The sequence below is a fragment of the Excalfactoria chinensis genome, chromosome 7 (genome assembly GCF_039878825.1).
Source record: "Excalfactoria chinensis isolate bCotChi1 chromosome 7, bCotChi1.hap2, whole genome shotgun sequence".
In the NCBI taxonomy this organism is placed as follows: Eukaryota; Metazoa; Chordata; class Aves; order Galliformes; family Phasianidae; genus Excalfactoria; species Excalfactoria chinensis.
In genome coordinates, this window is record NC_092831.1 from 30,162,126 (window position 1) to 30,187,819 (window position 25,694).

Below are 25,694 nucleotides of genomic sequence, written 5' to 3' on the forward strand. Positions count from 1 at the left end.
GAACAAGCTGGTAAGGCAACCTAGTGGTCAAATGGCAGCACAGGAAAATGTTTGTGCCTTGTTTGCTGTGACAACAGTGAGCTGCACGACTTTACCATGTCCCCACATTGTCTGGCTTCAAGCTGAGACAGAAGGCTACTTTGTAGGGCTTCCCACCGAACTGCTGGGTGGGCTCAAGAAAGAAGTACGTTACGTGGCAGCATCATTGCTAGTATTGTTAGATCCAGGTGTGCCCTTCTAAGAATAAGAAACTTTTTGGACTTCTGATAAATGATGGCTGGTGTGTTTTGCTGTCTAAACCCTCCAGATGTTTTGGTGTGAAATAGCCCAGCACTTGTCGGTTTCCTTCAGCGTACACTGATACAAAAGTTGCACTACTTTTAATCTGGCCTGAATATTTAGTGCAAGTGTGAGGTGTATTCAGGTGAACTCAGTGATTGAGGAACCTCTTCCATTAGCTGTCCTTACTTGGAGGTGCGAAGGAATACATTGCTAGACCTTCCATTTCTCTATGTTCTCTTGTTTTCAGTATGTCTGTCATTCCTCTTCAGCTTCACTGTCTGTTCCCAAAACATGGATAAGCCTTGTGCAATTGCTAGTAAATGATACATTGTATAGTCTTTTTTTTCCCATGTGGTTCGTGTGCTTTTGGTTTTGTTTGTTATTTTGTTGTTTTGTTTTGTGTTTTCTTTAGATCAAGTATGTAGCAACCTAGTATGTTTGCAGGAGACACACAAGGTGTGACTGCTGTTTCAGTCCAGCACACAATAAATGCATGGTTGCCAGGCCCCAAGTTCAAGAAGATAATCTCCATGGTACCAGAAATGGCTTTTCAGAAAGGTATTTACTGTATGGAGTGTTGTGATTCAAAGTTACTGCTGAGCTGATTGCCTACACAGCCTCTTCCATTAGTCTGCTTGTTACCACCTCCTGGAGAGATGTACTGAGCAACAGTGATGCTGCATTACCAATGGCAATAAAGGTTTCTGCTTATCCTTTTCAGCTAGTACTGGAGGCTTATTTTCTTGCAGTTGTTCTGACTTCCATGGATGCTTTTTGTCTCTCGTTTTGGCTAGGATTTCATCGACTTGGTGTACATCTCTTTCGGAATCTTCATTTAGTCTGTTTTTTCCATCTTGAAGCAGAAGTGACCATTAGTTTTATAAAGTTATGTAATGCATTTTGATTTGTGCCTAAATTGAGGCCATTCTAAATAAATGCATTGTGGATCGGGTGATTTGTGAGCCATAATTAAGACAGGCATTTAATCCAGTTAAAACCTATGCAGTCAATAAGGCAGTCTATTACCGATTGTCAGAAGGTAAGGTCAAATAACACATGATTCACATCAAAAACCAGAAGTGTGATCTTAACAGCCCATTTTTACTGTTCCTTACTTTAAACTGTTACTTGTTTAACTAGAAAAGTATTGTTAGCCATTTAACCCCAGGTGTTAATTTCTGTGAGTAGGAATCATTTTCTTGCACTAGCAAAGGCAGAGTAGGTGCTGTTGAAATTCAGTTGTATTGGCACAGCTACCACATGGATGTGTATTCATTTCTCTGTTGGGTTTTAATTCAACACTTGTTAGCCACATGAAGTCAAGTACACGAAAACAGTCTGAATGCTGTTACACTGAACAATCTGAAGCTGTTTATTGTATGTGTTTACTACTTAACGTGCTGACCATTGTATCTTCCTCAGTCTTGGCACTTTGATGGAATCCTCTTCAACTCTTTTTGAAATATCAATTCCAAGGGGAGCTCTAGAAAATAACATGATCCATATGTTAAAAGGTAAGTAACATGATTGCTATGGTACAGTGCAACTCCCCTCTTAATCAGATGTGCAGATCCACAAGCCTTTGGTACTAATAACATACTGAAAATGCAAAAGGATTCCTAGCATTTTGTCCAGCCCTAAGCCCAAGGTCTATTTAAATCCATAAAACAAGCCATATTTAACAAGTCATTAAAAACTCACTCATGTCATGCCTTGTTACGTAATTTAAAACTAATTGATGATGAGCAGAGCGCTGTCTCTACAGGGACAGGCCTAGAGAGCTGGGCTCTTCAGCCTGGAGAAGGTTTTAATGGGAGGACCTAACAGCAGCATTGCAGTGCCTAAAGGGCAGGGGGGGCTACAGGAAAGCTGGTGAGGGACTTATTATAAGGGCAGGTAATGACAGGAAGAGTAGAATTGGCTTTAAACTGGAAGAGTTTAGGCTAGATATTAGAAAGACATTATGCACGGTGAGGGCAGTGAGATGCTGAAACAGGCTGCCCAGAGGAGTTGTGGATGCTTCCTCCTTGGAAGAGTTCAAGGTCAGGCTGGATGGGGCTGTGAGCAACCTGGTCTAGAGGGAGATGACCATGCTTACAGCAGGGGGTTGGAGCCAGATGAACTTAAAGGTCTTGGCTGGAAGCTAGCACAAAACTTTCTATGGTTATGAAAACACAGTCTGACTCAGAGCATTTAGGTTTATGACTGCAGTAACTAACAAGTTAGGGAGAGTGTGCTGTTTAACTTGCTCCTGTTTCCACACTACTGCGGTAATAGGTAAATACATAAAACTTTATGATGTATGGTAATTGAAATATCTAAGCCAAAGCAAACCTAAATGCTGAAGATTATAGAAGCGTAGCATGGTTTGTGTTGGAAGGGACCTCAGAGATCATCTAGTTCCTACCTGTGGACAGAGTTGCCAGCCATAAAATGAGGCTCCAGGTCAGGCTGCCCAGGGCCCTGTACAATCTGGCCTTGAACATCTCCAGAAAAGGGCCATTTATTCATAGCCTCTGGGAACTAGTCCAGTGACTCATCACCCTCCTGAGTAAAGAATTGCCTCTTAATATCTAATCTACTTTTCTTTTAGTTTAAAACCATTCCCCTTTATCATGTCACTAACAGGTAGTGTGCAAAGTTGGTCTCCCTCCTAATAAGAAGCTTCCCTCCAGTACTGGAAGAGGATGACTTAACTACACAGGAAAGGAAGCGATGGTATCTTTTAAAGCCTGTGTGCCCCCTAGAGACATTCCTCATCACTTTCTGCTAGTCTGTAGTTGCACTTTCAATGAGTGCAGTGAATAAATGAAGAAACAGGCTGTGAATGAATTGAGTCACTTACTTTGGTTCGTAGCGGATGCCATCTGTACTATATAGAATACCACATCCTGCACGCAGCCTTTCAATGCCATTCCTAAGTAAGGAAGCAATTCTATGTGTGTCACAACTGTCTGAGTACATAAATATATGGTTTAGTCACCATATATACAAATGCCCAATTCTGATGACTTTTAAAGAATGTAACAGAAACACACAAAGGATAACAGCGCTTACCATGCGATCATAACACCATTGTCAGTGCACAGTCTTGGAGGAGGTGACAGAAAAGCAAAACCATTTGCATGAGCCAGAGTCTGCAGGCCTTTTCTGATATACTGATTACTTGCAACTCCTCCCGATACAACCTGATAGCAGTTTGAAGTAGAGAAAGAAAAAAATAAGAGAAAAGGCATTAACTCAAAAGAAAGGCCTTGCAAGTCAAACTCTATGAGCATCCTGTCTAAAGAGCAACAATTTAGCAGATCACGTTTTGAAGACTGCAATTAGAAAATGTATTTCAACATGATGTTATTTGTGAAGATTTAAACCTATCAGGAAAGAATGTGAGTGTAGTATGGCTAAAATCAATTCCCGAGTGAAAGCATGCTGTAAGTATAACAGCTGTCAGGTCTCGGGCAGCCCTAGATCACACTGTGTGACATGAGCTGTAAGGAAAGGTCAGGTTAGTTAGCATGAAAATGTCCTTCTAGCTTAAAAACAGACAATGAAAGAGGTGATATAAATGCCTCAGATTAATATTATTTTAATCCTAGTATTTTAGCTGAGTTGAACACACACTGACATATTCCTTATCCATCAGTATGATTAATTCTGTCATGGGGGAAATCGGCATCCTGGATAGTGTTACTTTAAAATATAGAAAGCAACAATAACACCAAACTCATGTCTACCCACCAGAGTTGCAGATTTGGGTAATAATATGCTGTTTTTTATGCAGAAAAGCATGGCTCGGTGCGTCCTCTGGATAATATGAGCAGCCACTACGTGCTGTACAGCAGCAGCGATGTCCTTAACACAAGACAGGATTTCACCTTCTTGAATACCTATAAAAAGGTGTGATCAGATGGGTTTTCCTCAGTACAGCTCACGGAGCTGGTTTGTATGTGACTTTACGAATACCTTCTTCTTTTTCTTTCTGAAAAATGGCTTTGTTGACAAGGTTCTGAAGTCCAGAAAAAGAAAAATCACAGTTCCGATACTGCTGCATGGGAAGTCTGAACGTGTACTGGTGCCCGTCTCCATTTTGAGCCAGGTGCTCTATTGCCTTCCCCCCAGCCATGCCGTGGCACTCCGGGTGCTTTACTAAAGAGAGCCTTCTCGCTACCTAAGGAGAAAACAGACTCAAAATAGAGAACTCGATTAAGTTCTCTTGCGGTCAGTAGCGGATTTCTTTGCTACAGCCAGAAACTAATTGTTTAAATAGCTGTCATCAAACCTTCCGTAACTGGCTTTGGTTATGTTACGTGTTTGCTAAAAACACAACTAATAAGCTATTGAATACTGGAACTGCCGAAGTGCATAAATGTCTAATAGCCTCTTGCATCTTAAGTTTATGGTATTTCAAAATAGACAAAAGAAAACATAATGTAAATCTCTTATCACATTACATTGCTATACTCAGGTTCATGCTAATACTATGATTAAGTAGCTTAACTGCAACAGAAGGAAAACAAGTAGATTCACGTGTGCATTGAAATATTACCTTATCCAGCATGTCACCCGGTGCTATATCGATGGTCTGTCCGAGCAGAAGGAAATCTGAAACTCCTCGTGCTACTGCCAAGATGCAATGACCTCCGGAGAGTAAAAGAACCAAGAAGGGAAATTCCACTTGCTCTGTCAGTCTGATGGTAAGCGCGTGAGCCTCCATGTGATGTATGGGTATGAAAGGCTTCTGGTACCTGTCTGCCAGCTGTAAGCTGTACTGCAGTCCCACCTCCAGGCTCAGCGCGAGTCCTGGCTTCACTGTAGTTGCAATAGCAGCAAGTTCACTTACAGGAACTCCACTGGCGCCGAGTGCTTCCTCTGCTACTTGCTGGATGTTTTCTCTGTGAAGCTGCTGTGCTACGTGAGGAATTATTCCACCTGCTCTAGTTAGAAACAAGTCATTGTAATATGTTTGTGTTTCATAACACCATCACAACAAGAGATTTTTTAGCATCTCGTAACCTTGTTACACCCTGCTTGTTTCTTTAGGATGTTTTCGAATGCCTTGTTTAGGCTAAATGACATGAACCATTTCTGTGTACTGAATAATAATGATCACTGGGGTATCAGGACAGAACTAACTTCTCCCTTCTTGATATGTGTTCCTTTTAAATCTACCTGCAGGCGGGCCGTTCCAAAGCAAGGGTTGAAACTTAACACAGCCCTCCGCTTGGCAGCTGATGCATGTAGCAACCAATGCCAATTTCTGATTTTTGGTTGTTTTAGTAGGACTAACATAAAGTCAAGCCAAACTGGATAAAGAATTAATGTGTTTTTCTGGGAAGAAACAAGCACAAGAAGACAAAACGTACTCAATGTGCAGCATTTCTTTCCACAGCCTTGCAGAGTGAGCTGGGGATTAAGAAAGATGGGTCTTGATGTGAGAGATAATGGCCTTAAGTTGTGTTGGGGGGGTTCAGGCTGGCTCTTAGGAAGTGCTTATTGTCAGGAGCGGTGAGGCTGTGGCACAAGGCTGCACAGGAAGGTGGTGGGGTCACTGTCCCTGCAGGTGTTTGAGCTGTATGTGCTTACTTCAGGTGGATCTCCTTCTGGCTGTGCAGCGCTTCTCCCAGCACCCTGCCCGTCTCGTCCAGCACAGCCGCCCCCGTATCATCGCAGCTCGTTTCGATGCCCAGCACGAGCCTCGGGGGTCCCGCACAGCGCCTGGAGCCGCAGCTCAGCCACGCAGCCCGGCCGTGCATCACCGGCTGCAGGAGCCGCCTGGCCGCGCTGCTCATGGGCGGCAGCTGGTCTCGGGGTGATGTCTGCAAAGGAGCTGCACAGCTGGTCAGTACAGATTCATTCCGAATACACGCTATTACGGATTTAATATCATTTTGCTGATTTAGAGGTGGGACCCCACGCTTTTCAAGAGCTCAACGGAGACTCACGTTGTTCTCGCAGGCGTTGGGGTCCCATGTCTGTGCTTTACCTGAGGTTGCCTTCGGGCTCTGCCCCGCCTACCGCCCTTCCCGCAGCCCCGAGGAAGGGGACGCTTCGCATCGATTCCTCCGGCTGTTCGTTGTGCTGCTTGGCTGCCCAAGACTTGATGTTTAGACGCCTGCAAACGGAGCACGGCAGCAGCCCCACCGCCTCTACCGCCCAGCTCCCCCACCGACCCCGGCCGCCATTACGGGGCGGGGCAGAGCCCGGAAGTGACGCTGCCGCCGTTCTGTGGTGGCCATGGCCGGGATGGAGCAACCCCGAGCAGGCAGCGATGGGCTTTGTCCGGTCTTTGTGACAGAAATTGCAAGGCACGAAGCATTCCATCCCTTTTTACCAACTCTCACCATATTTACTGAGACAATCTTGTATAATGCATTAACAAACACACCCGTTCGCAATCCAGAGCAGGAACAAGCTACTGTCACCCACCTACAAAGAAGTGCCAGTGCTCTGAATGGAGGCTGCTGGATTTATACAGCAAGTTACCATTTGCATCACGGCTGACCGAGTGCTGGTGAAACATCCAGCCCCATTTCATCAGTTATTCACACCTCTCTTACCTGCCTCAGCCAGACCTACATCTACTCTTAGTGCTGATTGCACTGCAGAGCTGGGCCTGCCCGCTGCTTCAGGAAACCTATCCAGAGGTTTCCTATTTGCTTTTCAGCATTGGAAGGCATCTTAATAACTCAACTTGCACCCAGACAGCGCTACGAGGAAATAGTAATTGTATCTCGGATGTAAAAGCATCTCTCATTGAATACAATTAGATCACAGCAGACTGTTCATTTCCTTTGCCTGAGAAGCAGAATCTGCGTCAGGATCAGTCAGCATCGCACCTTCCATCTAGTACTTATTGATGCCAAAGATTCGAACGCCGTGCAACTGCGGCAGCTTGGGGATAAGCACTGTCAGAAGAGAGGTGGTGTTGAAGATGAAGTGTGTCGCATCGTACTTCGTGTAGAAACTCGCCAGGAAGTACCTGCAGGAGAAAAGAGAGCACGCTTAGCTGCTGGCACCCGTATCCACAAACACACCAACAAAGCAGGGATGGAAAGAGATGCTTCAGTGATCAGGTATGTTTTAACCACGAACTGTGGATATGTCCTTGTATTAAATACCTCCTCTTAGCTTCTACAGTGTTATGCAATAGTATTACAGACTAAGTATCTTCAAGGTGCTAAAAAACAACCCCACAGAAGTGCCACAGCAGCGTGTTGTTTTCCCTGCAGCAAACTGGAAACACTTATTCAGCCTCTTAGGCATTACAGAAGTGAGAAGAGTTATGTACTAGTGTTATGAGCACAGCATTCCTACAGGAAACTGTCTCTGAAGAAAGGCAAGACCTCTCACAGGCAAGCAGATGACTTCCTTTTAGGAAAAACAGAATGACTTTTTAGATCTGGATATTAAACACGTCTCAGATTTCTTTCAGTTACGCAACCCTACTTTTGTCAACAGAGACAGGTGGTGCACAATTTCCAATGGGTCTATTTACATAACTAGTGTCAACAGAAGGCAATACCTTGGGTCCCCTTTGGTGAGGACTGCCGCATTCCTCTCTACCCATTCCGTACCTTGTGATCTCTAACTATTGCAAAGCAAAGGACGTGCGCTAGGAGATTCTGAGCTTAGCTTTTCAATAGTTATGACTCCACAGTCTTTTAAAGACCTTCAAGAGTTGATAAGTTTTCTTATAAGGTTTCCAATCTTTAAAAGCCATTCCATTAATAACTATTTACAAACTTCGACCTTGGTACTATGAATTAGTGTTGAAAATTGCTTGAAGACTGTTGACTGTGCAGCTGTGAATATGTACTCCCTCCATCTTGGATGGAGATAAGCCCAAAAAAGACAAAAGTAAATGGCAACTCATTTACAAGAGGCTTTTGAAGCCACAGTTTTACCACTGACTTCATTCATAATACAGTCTAGAACTCACAGGATTATAGGAGAGATTGTGAAGAACTTTCTTGAAGATGTAAATTGTACTCCATAATCCAGTTGTTCCCAGTGTGTCAGGAGCCTTGCTTTCCCCTGATCGGGTGTTTCAAAAGGAGTCCCCTTCACTGCATGCAAGAAGACATACATTCCCTGGAGGAAAACAAATGAATATGCTGGTGTACTTTTAGCTGTTATGCAATTCGATGCCTTGCAAAAAACAAACAGACAAACAACACAAAGAAAAAAAGAGTAAATGAACTCTCAGATAGAAGAGCTGCTCACCTGAAATAACAAATTAGAGGAGAGCAAAGAAGAGCCAGTGGCACATCGGGAATTAAAGCCAAAGTCTCTGTGACCCACAACCCAACGCTTCATCTTCTACATTAGATGGCAAAGATCACACAGAGTCAACAGAATGTACACCAGCACTGCAGCACGTTCTGGGCTGATGATTTATGTTTCTGTTTCCCAACACGGTACGAAATTGAGTTATGAGGCAGAGTTTGCACAAAGTAGAAATCTCCCTGGTGAATACTGGCAATATTTCAAGAACCTCCGACAGCTTCCTCAACCTCCCACTAGCTTCAAGTGCTTAGAAGCTGAATACCAGCAACCTGTTGAATGCCATCTGTCCATCTCCATAACCACGTTGAGTTCCTTGTTACTATTTGATGGACAGATGCTACGGATAGCAGTTCTCAAAGATAAATTAGCGGCCGTCAATTCCAGATAGGAGAGTCCAGTTTCAACAAATGAGCAAAGCTTCCAATTTTAACTATCATTTGTCTCTTATTTGCCAACTCCAAGCAAGAGTCTCTACCCAAAAATATCAAAGTCTTCAGCATTCACCCACAAAGATCACCATCTCACACACAGATGGAAAGCTTTATCCAGAAACGAAGTATCTCATTTTTCTGGATTCTTATGAAGGAGGTGAAAGCTGAGCAAGTATCTTAGAAACAGCCTCTGGTCCAGAGGTCTACTACCATAGAATTCATTTGCTTAATTAATTATCTCATTCATGCTTTTTCCAACACCTCAATTAAAATGACCAAAAAGGCCCTTTCAGGACATCCCAAAGCTTACTCCACATTTCATTTTGCACCAATACATGCAGAAAGAACCACTACAATTAATTTTAATGTCAGCTTAAAGTTTTCTGCGTTCCGGGATAAATAATTTAAACAAAAAGTGCCATTTAAATGCTCCAATATCCAAAGCACAGTTTACATCCATCTTTTGCATTCTGCAAGAAAACGACATGGCTAGTGCATGCTGTCATCCCTGTGGTCATTATCACAACCTACACGAATTCAGTGAGGTATTTGAGAAATATTAATTAATTCTTATGGTTAGAATGATTACAGCAGAAAGATTTGCAAGGCCTTCTGTATGCAAAAGCCTCTGGAAGCTGAAGTCATAATTCATATCACAATCCATTAAACAAGAAATGGTTTCAGGGCTTGGGTCAGTGTCATCAAGGTCTTCCCAAATACCATGCTTAGGTTTTTTTTCCATGTCATGCACAGTGTGACAGAGTTTTGCACTGAAGTCATTCAGAGCTACAATTTGTCTGGTTTGACTAGAAATCAAAGCAAGAAAAAGAACACAAACACTTCCATGCCAGGAGAAGTATCATCCAAAGCACTGAAATAGAACGTCTTGAGATACAGATTTACAAAGAAACATTAATAGATAATACTCCTTTTATTTATCACATTTACTGGATTAATAAATAAGAAATACCTCAAAGCCGTTCTGCTTAAATACAACGTGATCCTCCATCACTCCTCCCCAAACGAGCCAACCCACTTAACAGTGGCTAAGCCACGTACAGAAGATGGTTTTGGTGCCAGTGTCCACACAGCCCAGCTATTCTTCTTTTCACTTGCTTTTAAAACTATGTGTGAACACCTATTTCACCAAGGCAGGGTACTCACCAGGTTGTGAATCACATTTGTTAAAGTCCATGCCACAGGGACACTAAAGAAAGGAATGCTGAGCAGGACGATGTGGAGCAGGCCAACTCCAAGCGCGTACGTCAGCCACATTCCACGGCTGTTCATCACCCGCGTGTTTGGATTCACCTCGCTGTGGGCAACTCCGACGTTCATTTTTGCCCTACAGAACAAAACTGTTTGTGGAGTAAGACTACTGTATCATAGAGGTACCTAATACATGAAGCTCGCAAATTAGGAAGGAGGCTGGTTGAAATAAGTAGGTCCTACTTCATACAGGCACGAGCCATAGGACTGCTTATCAACCTTTACAGGACTGGGATGGAGAACTGTGAACTTCTTTCAGAATCAGTTGTCAGTAACACTAACGGGCAGAAATAGGCTTTTCTATTCTCTTAGTAAGTTTGTTTCTGGTACTTGTTTGGTGTTGCAGAGCACCATCATATCTGTAACACCACAATGTAATGCACTCTAATGAGTAGCAGGCATGTTAATAGTAATTAGCAATATAAAAATAGATGTGAGGAACCCAAAATTGAACTGTGGCAATGGCAATTATAACCACCCTTTGTTGCAAAGTGTTTCATAGTTAGTCAGTACCATATTTTGATATAAGGAATCTATTTTTTCCTCAGCATCTCTTGTTTAATCAGCTGAGCACGTTCTTCATCTACTGCATTCCTGTCTTTTCTTTCCTACTGCCAAAAACCGGCTGTAATTTGGCTTCAGAAACTGGAACCAACTTATCTACTTCCACACCAGGCTGTGCTCATTCAAGGCCCCCTACAGACGTATCTCTCTGTCCGAACACACCTGCACACCCAGGACTGCCAGAGAACAGCTGCTTCACAGGGCCGTATCAACGGCCACAGGGTAGGAAGCGTGTGCTGCTACCTGGTGTGCGTGGAATAGGTGGTGAGGTGACACGGCGGTGCCAAACAGCGCATGACCAGAAAGCATCTCACAGCCCACCGTCCCACCTCACCGTGGGTTTTTAAACGAAGGCCTACAGCAAGCCCGGCATCCCCCTCTCACGTGCTGACAGCACACAGCCGCAAAGCCCGATCTCCGGTCCTCGCAGGACGGCGGCCCCGCAGCACAGACGGCTCCGGGCAGCGCGGCCCGCCCCGCCCCGTCTCGCCGCCTCTCGCCGCCCTGCCGGCACCACAACGGCAGAAGAGCAGCCCCGGGACCCGCCCGCCGCCACAGCCGCCGGCCCGCGCCCCTCCCGCTCGTCCCGGGCGCTGCCCCCACCTTTCAGGTGCTGCGGGAGCTCCGCCGGCCGCTCTCTGACTGCGGCCGCCGAGGAGGAGAAGCGCGGGCTCAGGTAGGGCCGGGCGGCCGCCCCGTGGGCAGGGCTCCGCGCTGGGAGGAGCCGGCCCGGGCCGCCCACGGGGCAGCGGGACACGCAGGTACGGGGGACTTTGGGGCTGTGAGGGGCGCAGCGGGGCCGGCTGGGCTGTCAGCTGGGGAGGGGGGGAGAAGGAGGAGGAAGAGAAAGAGAAAGGGAAGGCCAAGAAGTGAAAGGCAAAGGAGGGCGCTGCCCAGACTACGGGCAGCTGTCGCTTCCCGCGCCGCTGGGCCTAGGCCCGGGCCTGGAGCCGCGGGGCGGAGCGCGGGGCGGGCGGGCCCTGCAGCGGGCACCGCCAGGGCGGGAAGGGCGCGGGGCGGGCTGGGGGTGGGATGGCTGCGGGGATTTCTTCTTCTCTGACATGGGCAGCTGAAAATGAACGTGAGTGCGGGCCGTTAAGGAAAGCGGCTGCAGGGACCGGGTGTGCAGGCGTGCTGCGGCTTGTCTGGCTTCGGGAGGGGAGGCAGCTGCCCGGAGAGGCGCGACGGGGCCGGCCCTGCTGCTCGGTGTACCGCCTCTGGTCAGCACAGGGTTGTAAGTGTGGAGCTGAAATACCATCTTTGGGGCAAAAAATAACCAGAGCTCGGATGCGTTCCTGTGCGTACCGAGTACAGGAGGTGCTTCCCACCAGAAACCCGGACAAAACTAGAGGTCCGTCACCTTGTTTTGCCCTCATTCTTCCTTACTACGGGTGTCCTGAGCTCTGTGTACGCGTGCTTCTGTGTTTATTTGCCTGTTTCCGACACGACGAGCCCCAGAAGTGGTACCCAGGTGGCAGCAGGTGTGGCTGTGTGCTGCTCACACCCGCTGACGGTGAGGTTTGGGACCAAGGAACAGACTCAGAGCTGCTTCCTCTCCCTAAGCCCTGCATTGCTCATAGGGCATTTGTCTCTGTGATCTGCAGCGGTTTTGTTTTCAGCTCCTTCCTCCCCTTTGTCAGCATCTTTTCACGGAGATATTCAGCTCCAGGCTGGTGCTCGTCGATAAATCATCAAACACTTGGTGCAGGAGCCCTGCCTGACCTGTGGATGCGTGCGGAAGTTGTGCGAGTGATTAATGCTGGCCTGTATTCAGCAACACACCTCCCGTGTTCCTTTGACTGGTAGAAAACAGAAGTGTCAGATCAGCTTGCCACATCTGCAGGGCACGTTCTCTTTGGAATGTAGATACTGTGTATAGGAAGAAAAGTTCTTAAGTTGTTCTCAGAAAAGTGCTCATTCCGCTTCCTCTTCAAACACTGCCGGCTGAGTTGACTTGTTTTGCCCGTAGCCATATATTTGCTGGGCCTTTTGTGTTGAGTAGTGCTTCAGAGAAGGCTCTCAAGGCAGAGAAATGCCGTTTGCTTGTTGTGCCAGCGGTGCAGACCCTGCAGGTTAGTCCTGCTTTGGGGGCTGGCCGCAGTGCTCTGCTTGCACACCTTCTTGCTGTTCTGGCTGGGTCTGCTCCATTCCTTCTCACGTGCTCGTAGCCTCGGGCTGGTTGCTGATTGTACAGTCACGGGACCGGCCAGGCTGTCCTCTGCCAGGTTGCTTGAAGGGATGCAATAGGAGCCCGAGGTATTGTGGGCTTTGTTTGCCGTTCAGTATACATAATGGCCTTCCAAGTCTCACAGTAGGGGGCTGTGGGTTACAAAAGCAAGGTGTTCCTTGAGGGTCAGGGCGGTATAATGCTCAGTCCATTCTTGAGATGCAAAGAGCTGGTCATGTTCTTTCTGTCACTTTTCTCTTATGTATGAAAAAGTACGGTTGTGTTCTTTGTGTACTACTGCAAGGATCAGCAAAGACTTCAGTTGGAGTTTGGTTAATTAGGACTTTGTACATACTCAGTGTTTAATATCTGCAACAATTTGCAGATCTACTTATCATCTTCATGGCAGAGTGTGACCCTGTGGAATGCAGCTGGAGTTTCGTAGTCCTTTGTAAGTGTTTCCATTGAGAGGAGCATCCCTGTTGCCTTACTACAATTTGAGGCACCTCTGTTTTCATGTTCAATACACAGGAATAAAGAGACCCGCCTGAGGGCATGCAGTAAGTCTAGTAAGAACGGTAAGGTTACAGTGCAGAAGGCTTGGCTTTTTTTCCTCATTGCCAATAGGTCACAATGCCATTTAATGCATGTTTTTTTTGCTGTGCTGCCCTACCTTCTTCCACAGCTGAAGGGTCTTGAATTTGTGGCTGCTGGTGACTGTATGCAGAACGCAGCAGAGCTGAGCTTAGAAATTCCAAAAGTAGGGAAAACATAAATAGAAAGTGCTGTGAGGATGAGTCTTTGAAACGTCCCCCCCTTAACCTTTATGTTAAATTTCACGTTTTGATATGTGTATTTGTAATGTGTTTTTTCCATTCTATTTCTCCTGTCTTTCTGTGCAGCTTCTTTGATTCTAGTTCCACTATGAAGCAGCTGTCAGCAGAAACTGTTCGTCTCCTTTCAAGTTCTCAAGTGATTACGTCAGTTGTCAGCGTGGTGAAGGAGCTGATAGAAAACTCCTTGGATGCCAGTGCCACAACTATTGACATTAGATTGGTAAGGCCCTTCTCCTTGTACACTTGTGTACGAAATAGGGACTGGGAAAGTTGTTCCTCTGCCAATGTGTTTTTCAGGCCATCATTGCTGTGGGTGTGAGTGAACTTAATGTAATTTATAAGTATATATTTTAACCTCATACAGGAATAGTACAAAATCAGTTCCCTGCATGTCAGGAGACAGGCATGCAGGAGTTGATCTGCAGGTGAGATATTTCTCAGAAGCTGTTGTAGTGGCGAGGTATAGCATGAAGTCTTAGACAGGTTTGTATCCTTGCTAACTTGATCAACCAAACTCCGATGGGTGATGTTATTTAGTGTTGGTGCCTCATGTGTCAGTCAGCTTTTACACAAGACAGGGTAACACGTGAGCTCGTACTATAGCTTTAGATAATGTGATATTGCTTTCATTACATTATAAACCCAGTCATTTGATTAAAAATTGAGCTGTAGCCAGGGCATTATGTGATAGCTGTTTGTTAATTTGAGCCTCCTCTCTGTTGCTATTATGAAGACAAACATGCAGCTTTGTTAGCAGCAGGGTCAGCTATCCTGGTAGCGTGACTGTGCAGTAAGCTTATGGAGTCATGGTTTGATTCTTGATGAGATGTCCTGGGTTTGGGTTCAAGTATGCTCGGACCTGCTGATGCAGCAGTATAATTGTTTGTTGGGGAGTAAAGAGACTACACGGGCGTCAGTCTTATCCATTTCCCTGACTGAGCTCTGACAACAGGAATTGATGAGAATAATCTTTAAAGTCCGATTTACACCTGCATGTTCTAATTTAATAGAGTAGATGAGCAACAGCCTTTGTTACTATTTAGAGCACAATTTGGGGTTCAGGAAGTACGGATCTCAGCTGCAGGTTTGTTATGTTATATTAAATGGCTGTTGTAAAGGGCAGGTGTTTGTTTCTGCTTCTCTTTTTCAGTGCGTAAAGCAGAAGCTTTAATTCTTACATCCCTCTCAGAGGAAGTTTAGCTCAGGATGAGAAGTTTAACTAAACAGCTGATCCATCTGGTTCCCTGAAAAGTTAAGACCAAAAACCACATGCTTGGTGTTGCTAGGTCTTCCTGCCTTTCATGATCTGTTCATCTTGCTAATGTTGGCTGAATCACCATCCCTGGATGTGTTTAAGAGCCGTTTGGATGTGGTGCTCAGGGATATGATTTAGCAGAGAGTTGTTAAAGTTGGGGTACTATGGTTAGGCTGTGCTTGGACTTGATGATCTTCGAGGTCTTTTCCAACCTGGATAATTCTATGTCTTGACATGATTTTATGCCCAGTTTGGCTCTATCATAGTTTCTGTGTTGTTTCCCAGCAGGGAGTAGGTTACTTTTTCCTTAACTGCAGCCAGGCTGTGTCCAGGTGGCGCAACGTGGTGAGTTTGTTTAATCAGTCATCCTTCCAGATGGCCCCTCGTGTGCTCTGCACAGCATCAGTGGGCTATGGAAACATGGGAACCACACATTCAAGACCATTTTTGGAAGCAAACCAGTTACGTGATTGCCTCAATGTACCACACGCTAGGCACCCTTTTCTGTATGACAGATCATAATCTCTGTAGCGAGCCACACGTGGCTGCTGTGAAAGTTTAGTTAGCGATCCTGCAGTTGTACCCTCTTTCTCATCCTGCTTGTGATTTATTTGTTTTGGATGTCACTTCTATGTGCAGATTGTAGTGTTGCCGGAAGAAAGCATTTGTTGGCTGTGTGTGAGTTTGAGATGTTAGAGAAGCTGAAGTTCATCTTTCATTTATCTGTCCTTATTACCTGGGTTGTTGGAGTTTTATCTGTTTCATGCAGCTGTTTATTGAAATGACAAGTAGTCACGTATACTGAAATATTGGAAGAGAAGCAGTACTTGCAGTCGCTTTGTTTGTGCCTTAATATGTTACTCTACTTTAGCAATTCATTACTGTTGTTTTTTTTGTACTTAGGAGAATTACGGGTTTGACAAAATAGAAGTAAGAGACAATGGCAATGGGATCAAGGTTGCTGATGTTCCTGTTATGGCAATTAAACACTTCACCTCAAAAATAAGCTCTTCTGAGGATCTCGAAAGGTTGACAACGTACGGTTTCCGTGGGGAAGCCCTGGGATCTATTTGTTGCGTATCGGAGGTGAGTGGCTGGACTTCGGTGTTGTGATTTGTGCACGTCTGTGAAAGTTTTCATAAAATATCATTGCAGAGTCTTTAAACTGTTCTGGCAGCCTCTGGGAACTTGTTTTTGGGACGGCCTGGTTTGTTTGTGCCTCCTTTCCCCACCCTTAAGTCATATCATAAGGGTTAGGAGGCAGTATAGATGTCCTGTTAGTGTCAGTCCTATGCACCGTCATACTGGTTATACCAGTGCTGCATTTGTTTTCCTTAGTAAATATCCATCAGAGACAGTTTGCTTAGTGTTTCCTTGTCCTTTTCTGTCATATCAGGGTATAGATACGTGATTCCTTGGAATGCTGGTTTGCCCCCTTAGTGTTACAATGCCTAAGAGCTTGGCTGAGTTTCCTACTAGAATCCAGCTAACTCGAAATAAGCAGCAGCAGATGGTGGCCGGGAGATATCACTTCAGGACGCTGATGGCCCACATAGCTGCAGTTCTAGTAAGGATTTCTGCCTCGATGTTATCTAAATGATCAACAGTCATGGGATCTTCTTGCAGTCCATGTTGTTCCTTGACATGCATATGACTGCAGTTGCACAAACGGCTGTCTTTATGAGTAAACAGGAACCTCCTCCTTGGCCTAAGTCTGATCCATATATTTGTGTTAACAGGGCTGACGCTGACGGTGTACTGATATTTAAGATATAACTTGTAGACTAAAAGGAAGTTGGTTCAAAACCATCTGAGAGATATTCAGACTGTGAAGCACACGGCATCTACCTGTTCTGTGCTTCTCTGTCTTTGTGCTGAGACGAGGTCAAGTTTGGACTTCTTTTTCAGTCTCCCAAGGATTAGATACTGCAAGAAGATACTGAGATCGGTGTCTGATGGCAACTGTCAGCTCTTGAGGTCAAGAGAGGTGTTAGAGGGTGAGAGAGCCAGACTCCCTGCTACCTTGGGCTACGTTCGTGTTGCACTAAGCGGGAGTGGGTTGTATATTTGGATGGAGATTTCCAAAAAGGCTTTCAGAAGTGGTGGCGTGCTGGCGGATAATGATAGATCTCAGTAGTCCTGATGAGCTGTCAGGGCAGGATGCCATCTGTACTGAGCATTTAATCAGCCTGTGTTGCGTTTCATAAGATACAGGAGTTGGTCTGACTGGTCTATTAAGTACTATAGTAGGTATTACGTTAATATGGGGATCAGTAATTACGTTAATTAAACACTCCTGGCTTTAATTGCATTCTGCCTGCCCAAACTGCCCCTGAAGTTTCAGTTAAGAGGTACATACATTACTACCGGCCTGTACATAGGCCTGGTAACATTGTTGTTTCCAATTAATCAATTACTGTTTTTCTCTCCAGAGGCATGGCTGAATTCAGAGTGATTCATATGAGGAAACGAAAATAAACCAAAACATCCTGAAGCTCTGTGGGAGTAATAACCTTCGTGTCTCCAGGGCGCTTTAAGCATGGTGGCTCTTGGTTCAAAACATCGGTAGCTTAACTCACAGAGCCGCAGCTTTATTGAACTGCTGGAGTGTAACTGGTCTTGCTAAAGATGATCTGTGTCTTACCTTAGCAGTTTACAAAACACAGGGCTTCACGATTGCCAGATATGCTGGGTGTGGAAGGTTATTACAGACTTTGATAGTAACTAGGTTTGTGTAATGTCACCTGAATTTAAGAAGTTGTCACAGTATGTCTTCTCTTGAAGGTTGAAAATGAGAAGTTTATCAGTTGGTTTAGCTGTTTAAGTTGTGTTGAGAGTAGAAGACATAGAAGTATGTGTTGTAGGTATGAGGAACGACTTATACTGTGTAGCGTGGTGATGGAAATGCGTAGCTTTTAACTAAATGGGTGGAAAAATGAGTGCTAATGCAGAAAGCTTTCCGTGACTAAGAAACACCTGTAGGAGAAGGATTTTATAATCTAATTACATTTCATTGCGGCGGCTGAATGATGTTAAAAGTGAACAATGTTAAGAGTGATAGCCAAGCTTATTAGAGCTCATTCTGGTCTTTTTGAATCCTTGATTAACATGTCTTTACTACTATTATTCACAGGTTTTGGTCACAACGAAGACAGCTGATGATGATATCAGCACCCAGTATGTTTTGGATAGTAGTGGGCATATAACTTCCCAAAAGCCTTCCCATCTGGGTCAAGGTAGGATATTGTGTTCTACTGTTGTGTTATGACAAGGATTTTGTTTCTCTGAGGCTCTGTTTGATGTCAAAATACCTGTTCTGTATTAGAGGCTGAGCATGAAATCTTGGCAGCTGTGAAAATCTCTTGCCTTATGTTTGTCAGCCAAGAACGTGTTGTTAGCATAAGAAATAACATCTCAGAAGCTGCCTCACATAGTAATTTTAATCTAGTTCTGTCTTACCTGACTCTATTCTTCAAGCTGACAGAGTGAAAATAAAAGCTGTAATAATTCCTTGCCGCAGGTCCAGGCGCAGGCAGTACATGAAAACTTGTTCAGAGTCAAGATGATGTTTCTGTATGTAACAGAACCCTTTCTTAAAGGGGGAAGAGTTGCCCTACTCCTGTATGAAGGAGTACCTGGAAGCAGCTTGGCTGTTGAACCAACCCAGTAAAGTTGTGGCTCTTGACATTCAGGTGTGTGAAAGATGAAGGGGTTGCCCTCGCCTCACAAGTGGCCTCACTGTTCAGACTTGGTGTGGGCTTGGGGTAGCTCGGTCTTTCTCGGTACTCTTCAGCTATTTGTTGCCCAGTAAGGCTACACCGTATCTTCGCTTTCACACTCCGACAGGTCTGTGATCCCTGAAGGGATGATTGCTCCTTTATTGTGTTTAAGGTGGGCTTCGGAGAAAGCAGTCGCTGCTTTTCTTTAAGGATTCATGTGTTATTGTCCTTAGCACATTCATGCTGAGCCTCACAAGCTCCTTGTCAGTATTCTGCGCCATGGTGGGTGCGCTGCCTTGTACATCCAGAGCGGAGCCTGCCTGCTGGACCTGGCTCTCACTTGGTCTGCTGTCTGGCTGCAGGGAGCCCCTGACTCAGGAAAAGCTGCCTAGGGTTACTTAATGGACAGCTCTCGTAGAGGGAGCTGAATCTGACAACTCTGCAATATAGGCAGTTAATTTTAACATGAGAATCTTTAAGGTTTAGGCTGTAGTATTTTCTACAACCAGAGAGGCCCTTTTGGAGCCTGTGAATTGCACGGCCCTTTGTTTTGTCCAAATTGTTTAATGGTTGCTTTTGAAAAATGAATCCCATGTTACCTCTTTAATACCTTGCAATATCTTTGTAGCTGAAGAACTTTCATGATTATACTGGTAGATAAATACCCTTCTCACCACATACTTTGCCTTGAGCAGAGGTACCTGGACTTTCAGGTATACACTAATGGGAATGCCAGCAAAAGGCCTTAATGGAGCTCAGCATTCCTTTGCATCCAGATGTGTCTTACTAGTTTCTAAGTTTGTTAACTTTCCATAATAAAGTGGTTAACTTACTGTGCGCTGAAGTTGTTTTCGGCTTTAATTAATGGCTGATTCTAATTACTCTCATTGTGTACAAATAAATGCTTAAAGCTGCAATCATCCCCTGGTCAAAGGAGGGGAATCAAAGCTTATGTTGGTACTTTTTTTCACAAGGTGACTGATAACTGATATTTCTTCTCCTTGAGCTAATTTAATTGCTAATCTAGCAATCTAGTTTAGTGTTGCTAGGGTTTATTTGCATGCAGTTGTATACAGACAGGGCCCTTCAAGGATGAGCAGAGTTTCCTTGCTGTCAAGATGGTGATATGCTTTCAGTATAAAGTCTGCTTGTTTCTTCCTCACCTGCTGTGTAGGTACAACAGTAACAGTCCTCAAGTTGTTTAAGAACCTTCCTGTGAGGAAACAGTTTTACTCAACAAATAAAAAGTGCAAGGAAGAACTGAAAAAAGTCCAGGACCTCTTGGTAGCGTATGGCATCATAAAGCCTGAACTGAGAATAACCTTTGTGCATAATAAGGTAATAATCCTTATTTCTCTGTCAGCTGTGTTAAGGGTCTTTTTCTGATGAATTTGTGCAATTAAGATAATATGTAAAATACTTGATCCTTAGGAGTCAGCTAATTGAGCCAGTTGTTTGTTACTTAGGGAAGACTTAGGGGATCAAATTTGGAGGCTTCCTGGGGGCAGCTTTGACTTCACAGGCTACCGAACAGTCATTTAAACCTACAGCTACAGGAGTGACATGTTGGGCGCTTCTCCTTTACCTGACTCCAATTTCACATTGCTCATTTTATTGGCTGTGCTGCTGCTTTGGATGCATGGGAGGAAAGTTAGGCTAATGAATTCTCAAGTTGCTCTGAAGTATAGAGTGACATCTCCTGGCCAGAGCCTTCAGCAATTCTTTCTCTGTTCCAGACTACTTTAGTTTGTTGACCTTCCTACTTGATGTTATCTGTTTTAGCAGTTTTTCTTTACTGCCAAACATTCACAGTTGAGTTCCCTCTCAGTGGAAATAAGTGCCACTGTGCTTTCTTGAAAAGGCAATAGGTGGTCTACCTGTTTCTGGAGTTGTGTAACATGCTCTGATGATATATATGTATGTACTTCTACGTATCTCTAAGTGTAGATATTGTGAACAAGAAAAACAGAAAGCCAGCCTTGTGGCTACTGGGTTTGTATTGCAAAGCTGAATTATTGCTTTCAGTCTTATTTCACTGAGACTACAGAAAGCTTGAAACCTAGGACTGCAGGGGTTTGCACTTGGTAGGTTGCATTAAGCACTCTGACAGAACAAGCAGTGCTTCATAGAATTAGTGTTAAGTATTGGTTTCTGAAACTGATTGTGTATTTAATTGGTGGTGTGGTTTTTCCCTCTTCAGCGGGTGTGGTGAAGTTTTTCTCTTTAAGATGGGGCTTTTATTTACTGTTGTCGATTGCTGCAAGGTCTAAGTACTGTACATCAACTGTACCTTCTGTGAACCTCTTTTCTTTCCCTGTGTGACTATCATTTATCTTCTGTCACACATCTGAAGTTTGACAGTCTGTGCTGGGGAAACATCTTTTTCTATTGCAGAATATGGTTGTTCAGGTGACCTTCTTGAACTAGACATTTATTGCATGGATGGTACAGATTTTGTGTGATCCCAGCTGTTTGGAAATTCCCATTGATGTGCACAGAGATGTTAGTGCCTCTGTCCTATCGATCTGTCCTTTGCTGCTGATGAAGAAAGAGTGCATCCCTTGTCTTCCAGACTGTCTTGGTGTTGTTGAAGGGGATGGTTGGGAAATGCATTATAGGGGTGTTTTGTTGTCACATGATCTCTGTACACGTATAAACATTTTGTTAAGATTCTGAAAGCTGAGGTTATTTTAACAGTGCAGTTGTGCTTTGAAGTCTAGAAGACAGCAAGCTGAAAAGGAGAATGCTGAGGAGTGAAACACAGTGATGAGAATGTACACTGTGGGAGCCTGTGGTTGCAATCATGTAAACAAAACATGAGAAAATACCATGAACGGGTTTTATCTACTGACATACGTGATGCTTCTGAAGGCCAGTAGTCTTAAGGATAGAGGTTATGGGGTGGCTTTCTGGAATAAAGAAGAGACTGGAGGATTGTTTCAGCTTTCACTGTGTACTTTGGCAAGGGAGGGTGGTAAGAGCTGAAAACCAAACTCATGTAGCAGCTAATGAAAGCTCTTCTCAGGTGGTGGTAGGATCAACAGCCCAGCTTAGGAAGTGACACCTCCGTGTTACAGATCTATCTGTTTCTATTTGCTGGGAATACACTAAGTCTGCCCATCCTCTTTGCTTCACAGGTAAACTCTTCAATGCCAAGTTTGGGTAGGCAGGTTTGGTAGGATAAATGAGCACAGACACTATGTGCAGGCAGCGCATGTTGACTGTAATGACAGGGATTTTGCACTGCTGCCCTTACGTGTCACTTATTTAAATAAAAGTAATAAAAAGAGAAGCTGCTCGGATACGTTTGAACACAAGAGGTCGCTCAGTAACTGTTGTTGAGCTGTGAAAGTCAAAGGCCCAAGACATCATATAGGAAGTGTAGTTTGTCTGCACACGTGTAACTGCTTTAAAAGTGTCTGAGAATTATACAACAAACTAAAGGAGGAAAAATAAATTCCATTCGAATACACATTCCTGTATTTCTGCTGCTTTTGTCATTGCTTGCAGAACAAAAGCTGCCTATTGCATCGTACTTATTCAGCAATCTGAAATGCTGCCATTTCAGAGCATAATTCTGAGCAGGTTCACATGCATTTGTTTTGCCATTATATCACAGCATGTGACTTTAAGTTCTTCTTCCTTCAGATGATAAATGCTTTTCTCACTGACATTAGTAAGTCCAATTGGAAGATATATTTCCCTTAGCACTCCCATAGGGTATGTATGCTAGGGTAATGCACTACTGAATAGGGTTGTCTGTGATTGTTTTTTGGTTGCTGTCGTTATTTTTTGGCAGTGTCTGTAGTATTTCTGTCCGATGCGTGCTAGGAGAATGAATTGCCTTTATAAATCGCTTTGTTTCTCGTGGAGCTCGAGGGTTATATATTAGTTTTAAAAAATGTGTATGTCTAATGACTCAAACGACTTCCTAGAATCTCAGATTCCTGAGGCTGAGCCAATACTTTCTGCTGCATAGAAGATGATAGACGTCAGGAGTAAGATCAGGTTCCAAGACTTAAAAGAGCAAAGAGGTAGCAGAGATATTCAGTACTGCAGAAGGAGACAAGGAAAGATGGGTTGAAGAAGTAGAAAGGATAGTACAGCACAGTGCATGTCACAGAGCTCTCGAGAATAAGTCTCAAAGGCAGTAAGCCAGTACCTTCTAAAATAATCCTTCTTGTGTTCTGTAAGGAATGAGAGTGGAAGAAAGCATAGCTGTCACCATACTGAGGAAGAATATATGTGTGATGAGGAAGAAGTTAACGTTAATGTGTCTGATGTTAGGCATCTGAAAATGGCTGTGTAAGAGATTCTAGGTTAAATCTGTTTTGGGAAGTCAGGCTTATTCTTGAGCTGTTGAATGTATATGCATTTTTAGTATCCCCGACACACTGGTTGCATGCTGTGTTTCCACTATGTTGGTGTTGTGTGGGGTTTTGTTTTTAAATAGATGGTGCCTTATGTTTCTGAATGACATTTCCCTATTTTTTTCTTTTCTTGTGGTTGTGCCACACTGTGTGTCTGTGTCACTACAAATGAAAATATTGCCCTTAAACGTCCAATTTGTTTGCTGTTGAGAGTGATGCTCTTCACTGCTTCACTACTGCCTTCGGGTAGTTTTCTAGTATGTAAGTAAAACAGATCTCCTTTTGTCAGTCCTCTTAGGGTTTATTTATTGGTGTGCTCGGTCAGTGGATTTCTGACGGGAAATGATCAATTGCTATTTCTGCTCAGAATGTTTTGTTTGCATTAGCAATAAATAACGAATCACTTTGCAGATCAGCCCTTGAAGTACTACTGCTATTTTGACAACTTGGATTAGCTGGTGCTCCTTCTTTTTATGAAGGTTTATCCTGCCAAGACATTCTTTGAATACTGATAATGTCGATCCTCTTGCCAGTATGGTTATGTTAGAAAGGTATTTTTCTTCTTTCATCACTGTGTTCCTTGAAAGCATATTGAATAATGAGACAGCCAAATGGAAATAATTTACATGAGTATTCAGCAAGTTTATTTAAAGTTAACATTATCTGAAAGCGTGCTAAGAACATTCCAAAGTCAGCTACTGCTCAAGCCACGTCAAATCCTTCAGCCCGAAATGCCACGTTGTAGCCCCTCATAAGCTTGAGCTGTGCTGTATGAGCAGTGCTGCTGTGCTCTGCCTGGAGCAGACTCTTCACCTGCTCCTTCCCACTTTGTGTCTGTAGCCCGTCACCCAGTCATCCCAGTGATGTTTAAGGGATACCTTGGCTTGCTGAAAGGCCGTATACTTCAACTCGGTTCTTGTTACTTGTGTTGCACTAAAAGCAAGAGGAGAGAGGACACCTGGTAGTTGTACCTTTGTTTTTTTTAACAATTTCAGGCATCGAAAGGCTGAACAAATTATGGCAACAGTTAATTTAGGTGGTGCCCATCAACAGGTAGCATCATATGTGACTGCTGCCATTCGCAAAGCACGGGTGGGCTGCTGGGAGAAATGAAAGTCAGGATGCAGCTGGTCTGTTCTACAGCTGTTTCTCTACCTGTGGTTGGCATTCTGTCTTAGCCAAAGCTGTTTTGTGGCAGTGGCTGGTGTTGCACCTAGTGGCATCATTTAGGTCTAAGTATGTACTGCTGCTTCGTTATCTGAATTAGTTTTGTGTAAGATCTTGGAGAAGTCTTGACCTCCTACAGCCTGTATCCATTAACCCAACAACAGTTTGTTTTTTTTCTCCGAGCTTTCTTAAATAACTGTGGGGTTTTTTTCCTTCAGAGATGTAATAACCAGAATTGTGAATCAGGGTAAGTTTTCCATATTTTTTTTTCATAATGGGATCACACTTGACCTCTATTCATTCTGCTTCCAAACTCTTGTTAGCTGCACACTGAAAAGAAATCTGATGTTTAGCATTAACAGCAGCACGTAAGCACTTCCTTGATTTGGGAAGGTTACTCCGTTTACTGTAACGATGATGATCAACTCCCTTCCTCATTTGTGCTTTAAAATATAACGGGGAATTAGTAGAAATCTGCAGTGCTCTGCAAGCAGCGTGCATTAAAGTTGATCTGGAATTCAGTCTTCTCTTCCGTTCTCTGTTGAGTGACTTTGCTTAGAAAGCCCAACAGAGAGTTAATTCTGATGTTTTTTGTGATGTGGCCACCTGTCCACTAGGAAATGCGCTGAGACCCTCAACTCAGCTTACATCAGCCAGAGAACAGCTGCCAGATGGTAACTACTTTTGGTCACTACCAACCTGGTTGAATTTGAACTGGTGACCTAGAGGTGAAATGCTTTATATCCTATTACTAATTCCCTGAGGTTTCCAGTTTCCCATCCATCACTTTTTTCAAATGACAGCCCAGTATATGTCTGTAATCTCAAAACAATTACTGCTTCATATAGGCAGCCTTGGCTACAGTATCTGAGATTTGCCTCTGGCTCTTGTAAAGCTTGCACGTTACCCTTGCAGGCTTAAGACCTGTTAGTGGCAAAAGGGCAATTCTAAAGCTGCGTGGGAGCTTTCCCACTTCCTTAGCAGTGAGCTTTGTTAGAGTTAAGTATGCGGTCTGTTACTTTGCTAACCACTGTACCACAGAAGGCTTTTATACTCCCTTTCTTACATGGAAATTGCCATGAGGATGTTGCGTCCTCTGAAGGAGGGTTTAGATTTTGATTGTTTTTCTTGCTGCTGTTATGGAAATGCGTTTTCTCAAAGCACCACAGTCGACCAGGTATGGTAAAAACAGCCAGAAAAACGTGAACGTTCTTCTGTCTTTGTAATTCATGAAAGCTTTGAAAGATCTGTTAGCAGAAGAAGGCCTGTGGCTCCCTGCAGTACCTTTTGGATCCTCTCATAACTTACCTTCCAGTCCCCAGACCAAGCACTTGTGTAGTACATGATG

The 25,694-nt window shown here is 44.1% G+C and overlaps 3 protein-coding genes across 10 annotated transcripts in view; 1 reads left to right on the forward strand and 2 right to left on the reverse strand.

Moving 5' to 3' along the window:
• Positions 1 to 1,235: 1,235 nt before the first annotated feature.
• OSGEPL1 (O-sialoglycoprotein endopeptidase like 1) lies at positions 1,236 to 6,484 on the reverse strand. Of its 5 annotated transcripts, XM_072341162.1 has the most exons (9): positions 6,266 to 6,484; positions 5,866 to 6,109; positions 5,028 to 5,216; positions 4,829 to 4,920; positions 4,246 to 4,450; positions 4,021 to 4,169; positions 3,340 to 3,470; positions 3,128 to 3,199; positions 1,567 to 1,765 (listed from the first exon to the last, which is right to left on the reverse strand). In XM_072341162.1, the coding sequence occupies exons 4-9, from the start codon at positions 4,838 to 4,840 to the stop codon at positions 1,675 to 1,677; spliced, it is 660 nt and encodes a 219-aa protein (XP_072197263.1). In that variant the 5' UTR covers positions 4,841 to 4,920; positions 5,028 to 5,216; positions 5,866 to 6,109; positions 6,266 to 6,484; the 3' UTR covers positions 1,567 to 1,674. The 5 variants fall into 5 exon arrangements, with proteins under 5 accessions (XP_072197258.1, XP_072197263.1, XP_072197259.1 ...); XM_072341157.1 differs by having other exon boundaries at positions 1,236 to 1,765; positions 4,829 to 5,216; positions 6,266 to 6,477; XM_072341158.1 differs by having other exon boundaries at positions 4,829 to 5,216; positions 5,866 to 6,098; positions 6,266 to 6,474.
• A 118-nt stretch (positions 6,485 to 6,602) lies between these two features.
• On the reverse strand, positions 6,603 to 11,754 carry ORMDL1 (ORMDL sphingolipid biosynthesis regulator 1). Of its 2 annotated transcripts, none has more exons than XM_072341164.1 (4): positions 11,436 to 11,754; positions 10,164 to 10,344; positions 8,222 to 8,373; positions 6,603 to 7,261 (listed from the first exon to the last, which is right to left on the reverse strand). In XM_072341164.1, exons 2-4 carry the CDS (start codon positions 10,335 to 10,337, stop codon positions 7,126 to 7,128), a joined length of 462 nt encoding a protein of 153 aa, XP_072197265.1. In that variant the 5' UTR covers positions 10,338 to 10,344; positions 11,436 to 11,754; the 3' UTR covers positions 6,603 to 7,125. The 2 variants fall into 2 exon arrangements, with proteins under 2 accessions (XP_072197265.1, XP_072197266.1); XM_072341165.1 differs by having other exon boundaries at positions 10,164 to 10,357; positions 11,436 to 11,637.
• PMS1 (PMS1 homolog 1, mismatch repair system component) overlaps positions 11,481 to 25,694 on the forward strand; it is a 38,810-nt gene continuing 24,596 nt past the window's right edge. For 2 of the 3 annotated variants that reach the window (XM_072341155.1, XM_072341153.1), the window contains exons 1-5: positions 11,481 to 11,593; positions 13,902 to 14,055; positions 15,994 to 16,176; positions 18,224 to 18,326; positions 19,984 to 20,147. In XM_072341155.1, the coding sequence (XP_072197256.1) occupies positions 13,924 to 14,055; positions 15,994 to 16,176; positions 18,224 to 18,326; positions 19,984 to 20,147 (582 nt within the window). In that variant the 5' untranslated portion in view covers positions 11,481 to 11,593; positions 13,902 to 13,923. Of the gene's footprint in view, positions 11,594 to 11,871; positions 11,914 to 13,901; positions 14,056 to 15,993; positions 16,177 to 18,223; positions 18,327 to 19,983; positions 20,148 to 25,694 lie in introns of those variants that run through there. The other variant, XM_072341154.1, reaches the window with a different exon arrangement.

What these genes read in the sequence shown, in the direction of transcription:
- OSGEPL1 (XM_072341157.1), bottom strand. Translation starts at nt 6,071, where the DNA reads ATGAGCAGCGCGGCCAGGCGGCTCCTGCAGCCGGTGATGCACGGCCGG. An exon ending in CAGAAGGAGATCCACCTGAA is followed by an intron (nt 5,217 to 5,865) that starts GTAAGCACATAC and finishes GTTTCTAACTAG; the next exon opens with AGCAGGTGGAATAATTCCTC. An exon ending in GGCATCCGCTACGAACCAAA is followed by an intron (nt 1,766 to 3,127) that starts GTAAGTGACTCA and finishes GTTATTTTCTAG; the next exon opens with AGCTCCCCTTGGAATTGATA.
- ORMDL1 (XM_072341164.1), bottom strand. Translation starts at nt 10,337, where the DNA reads ATGAACGTCGGAGTTGCCCACAGCGAGGTGAATCCAAACACGCGGGTG. An exon ending in CAAATGTGATTCACAACCTG is followed by an intron (nt 8,374 to 10,163) that starts GTGAGTACCCTG and finishes GTTTTCCTCCAG; the next exon opens with GGAATGTATGTCTTCTTGCA. An exon ending in ACAATCTCTCCTATAATCCT is followed by an intron (nt 7,262 to 8,221) that starts GTGAGTTCTAGA and finishes TTTCTCCTGCAG; the next exon opens with GTACTTCCTGGCGAGTTTCT.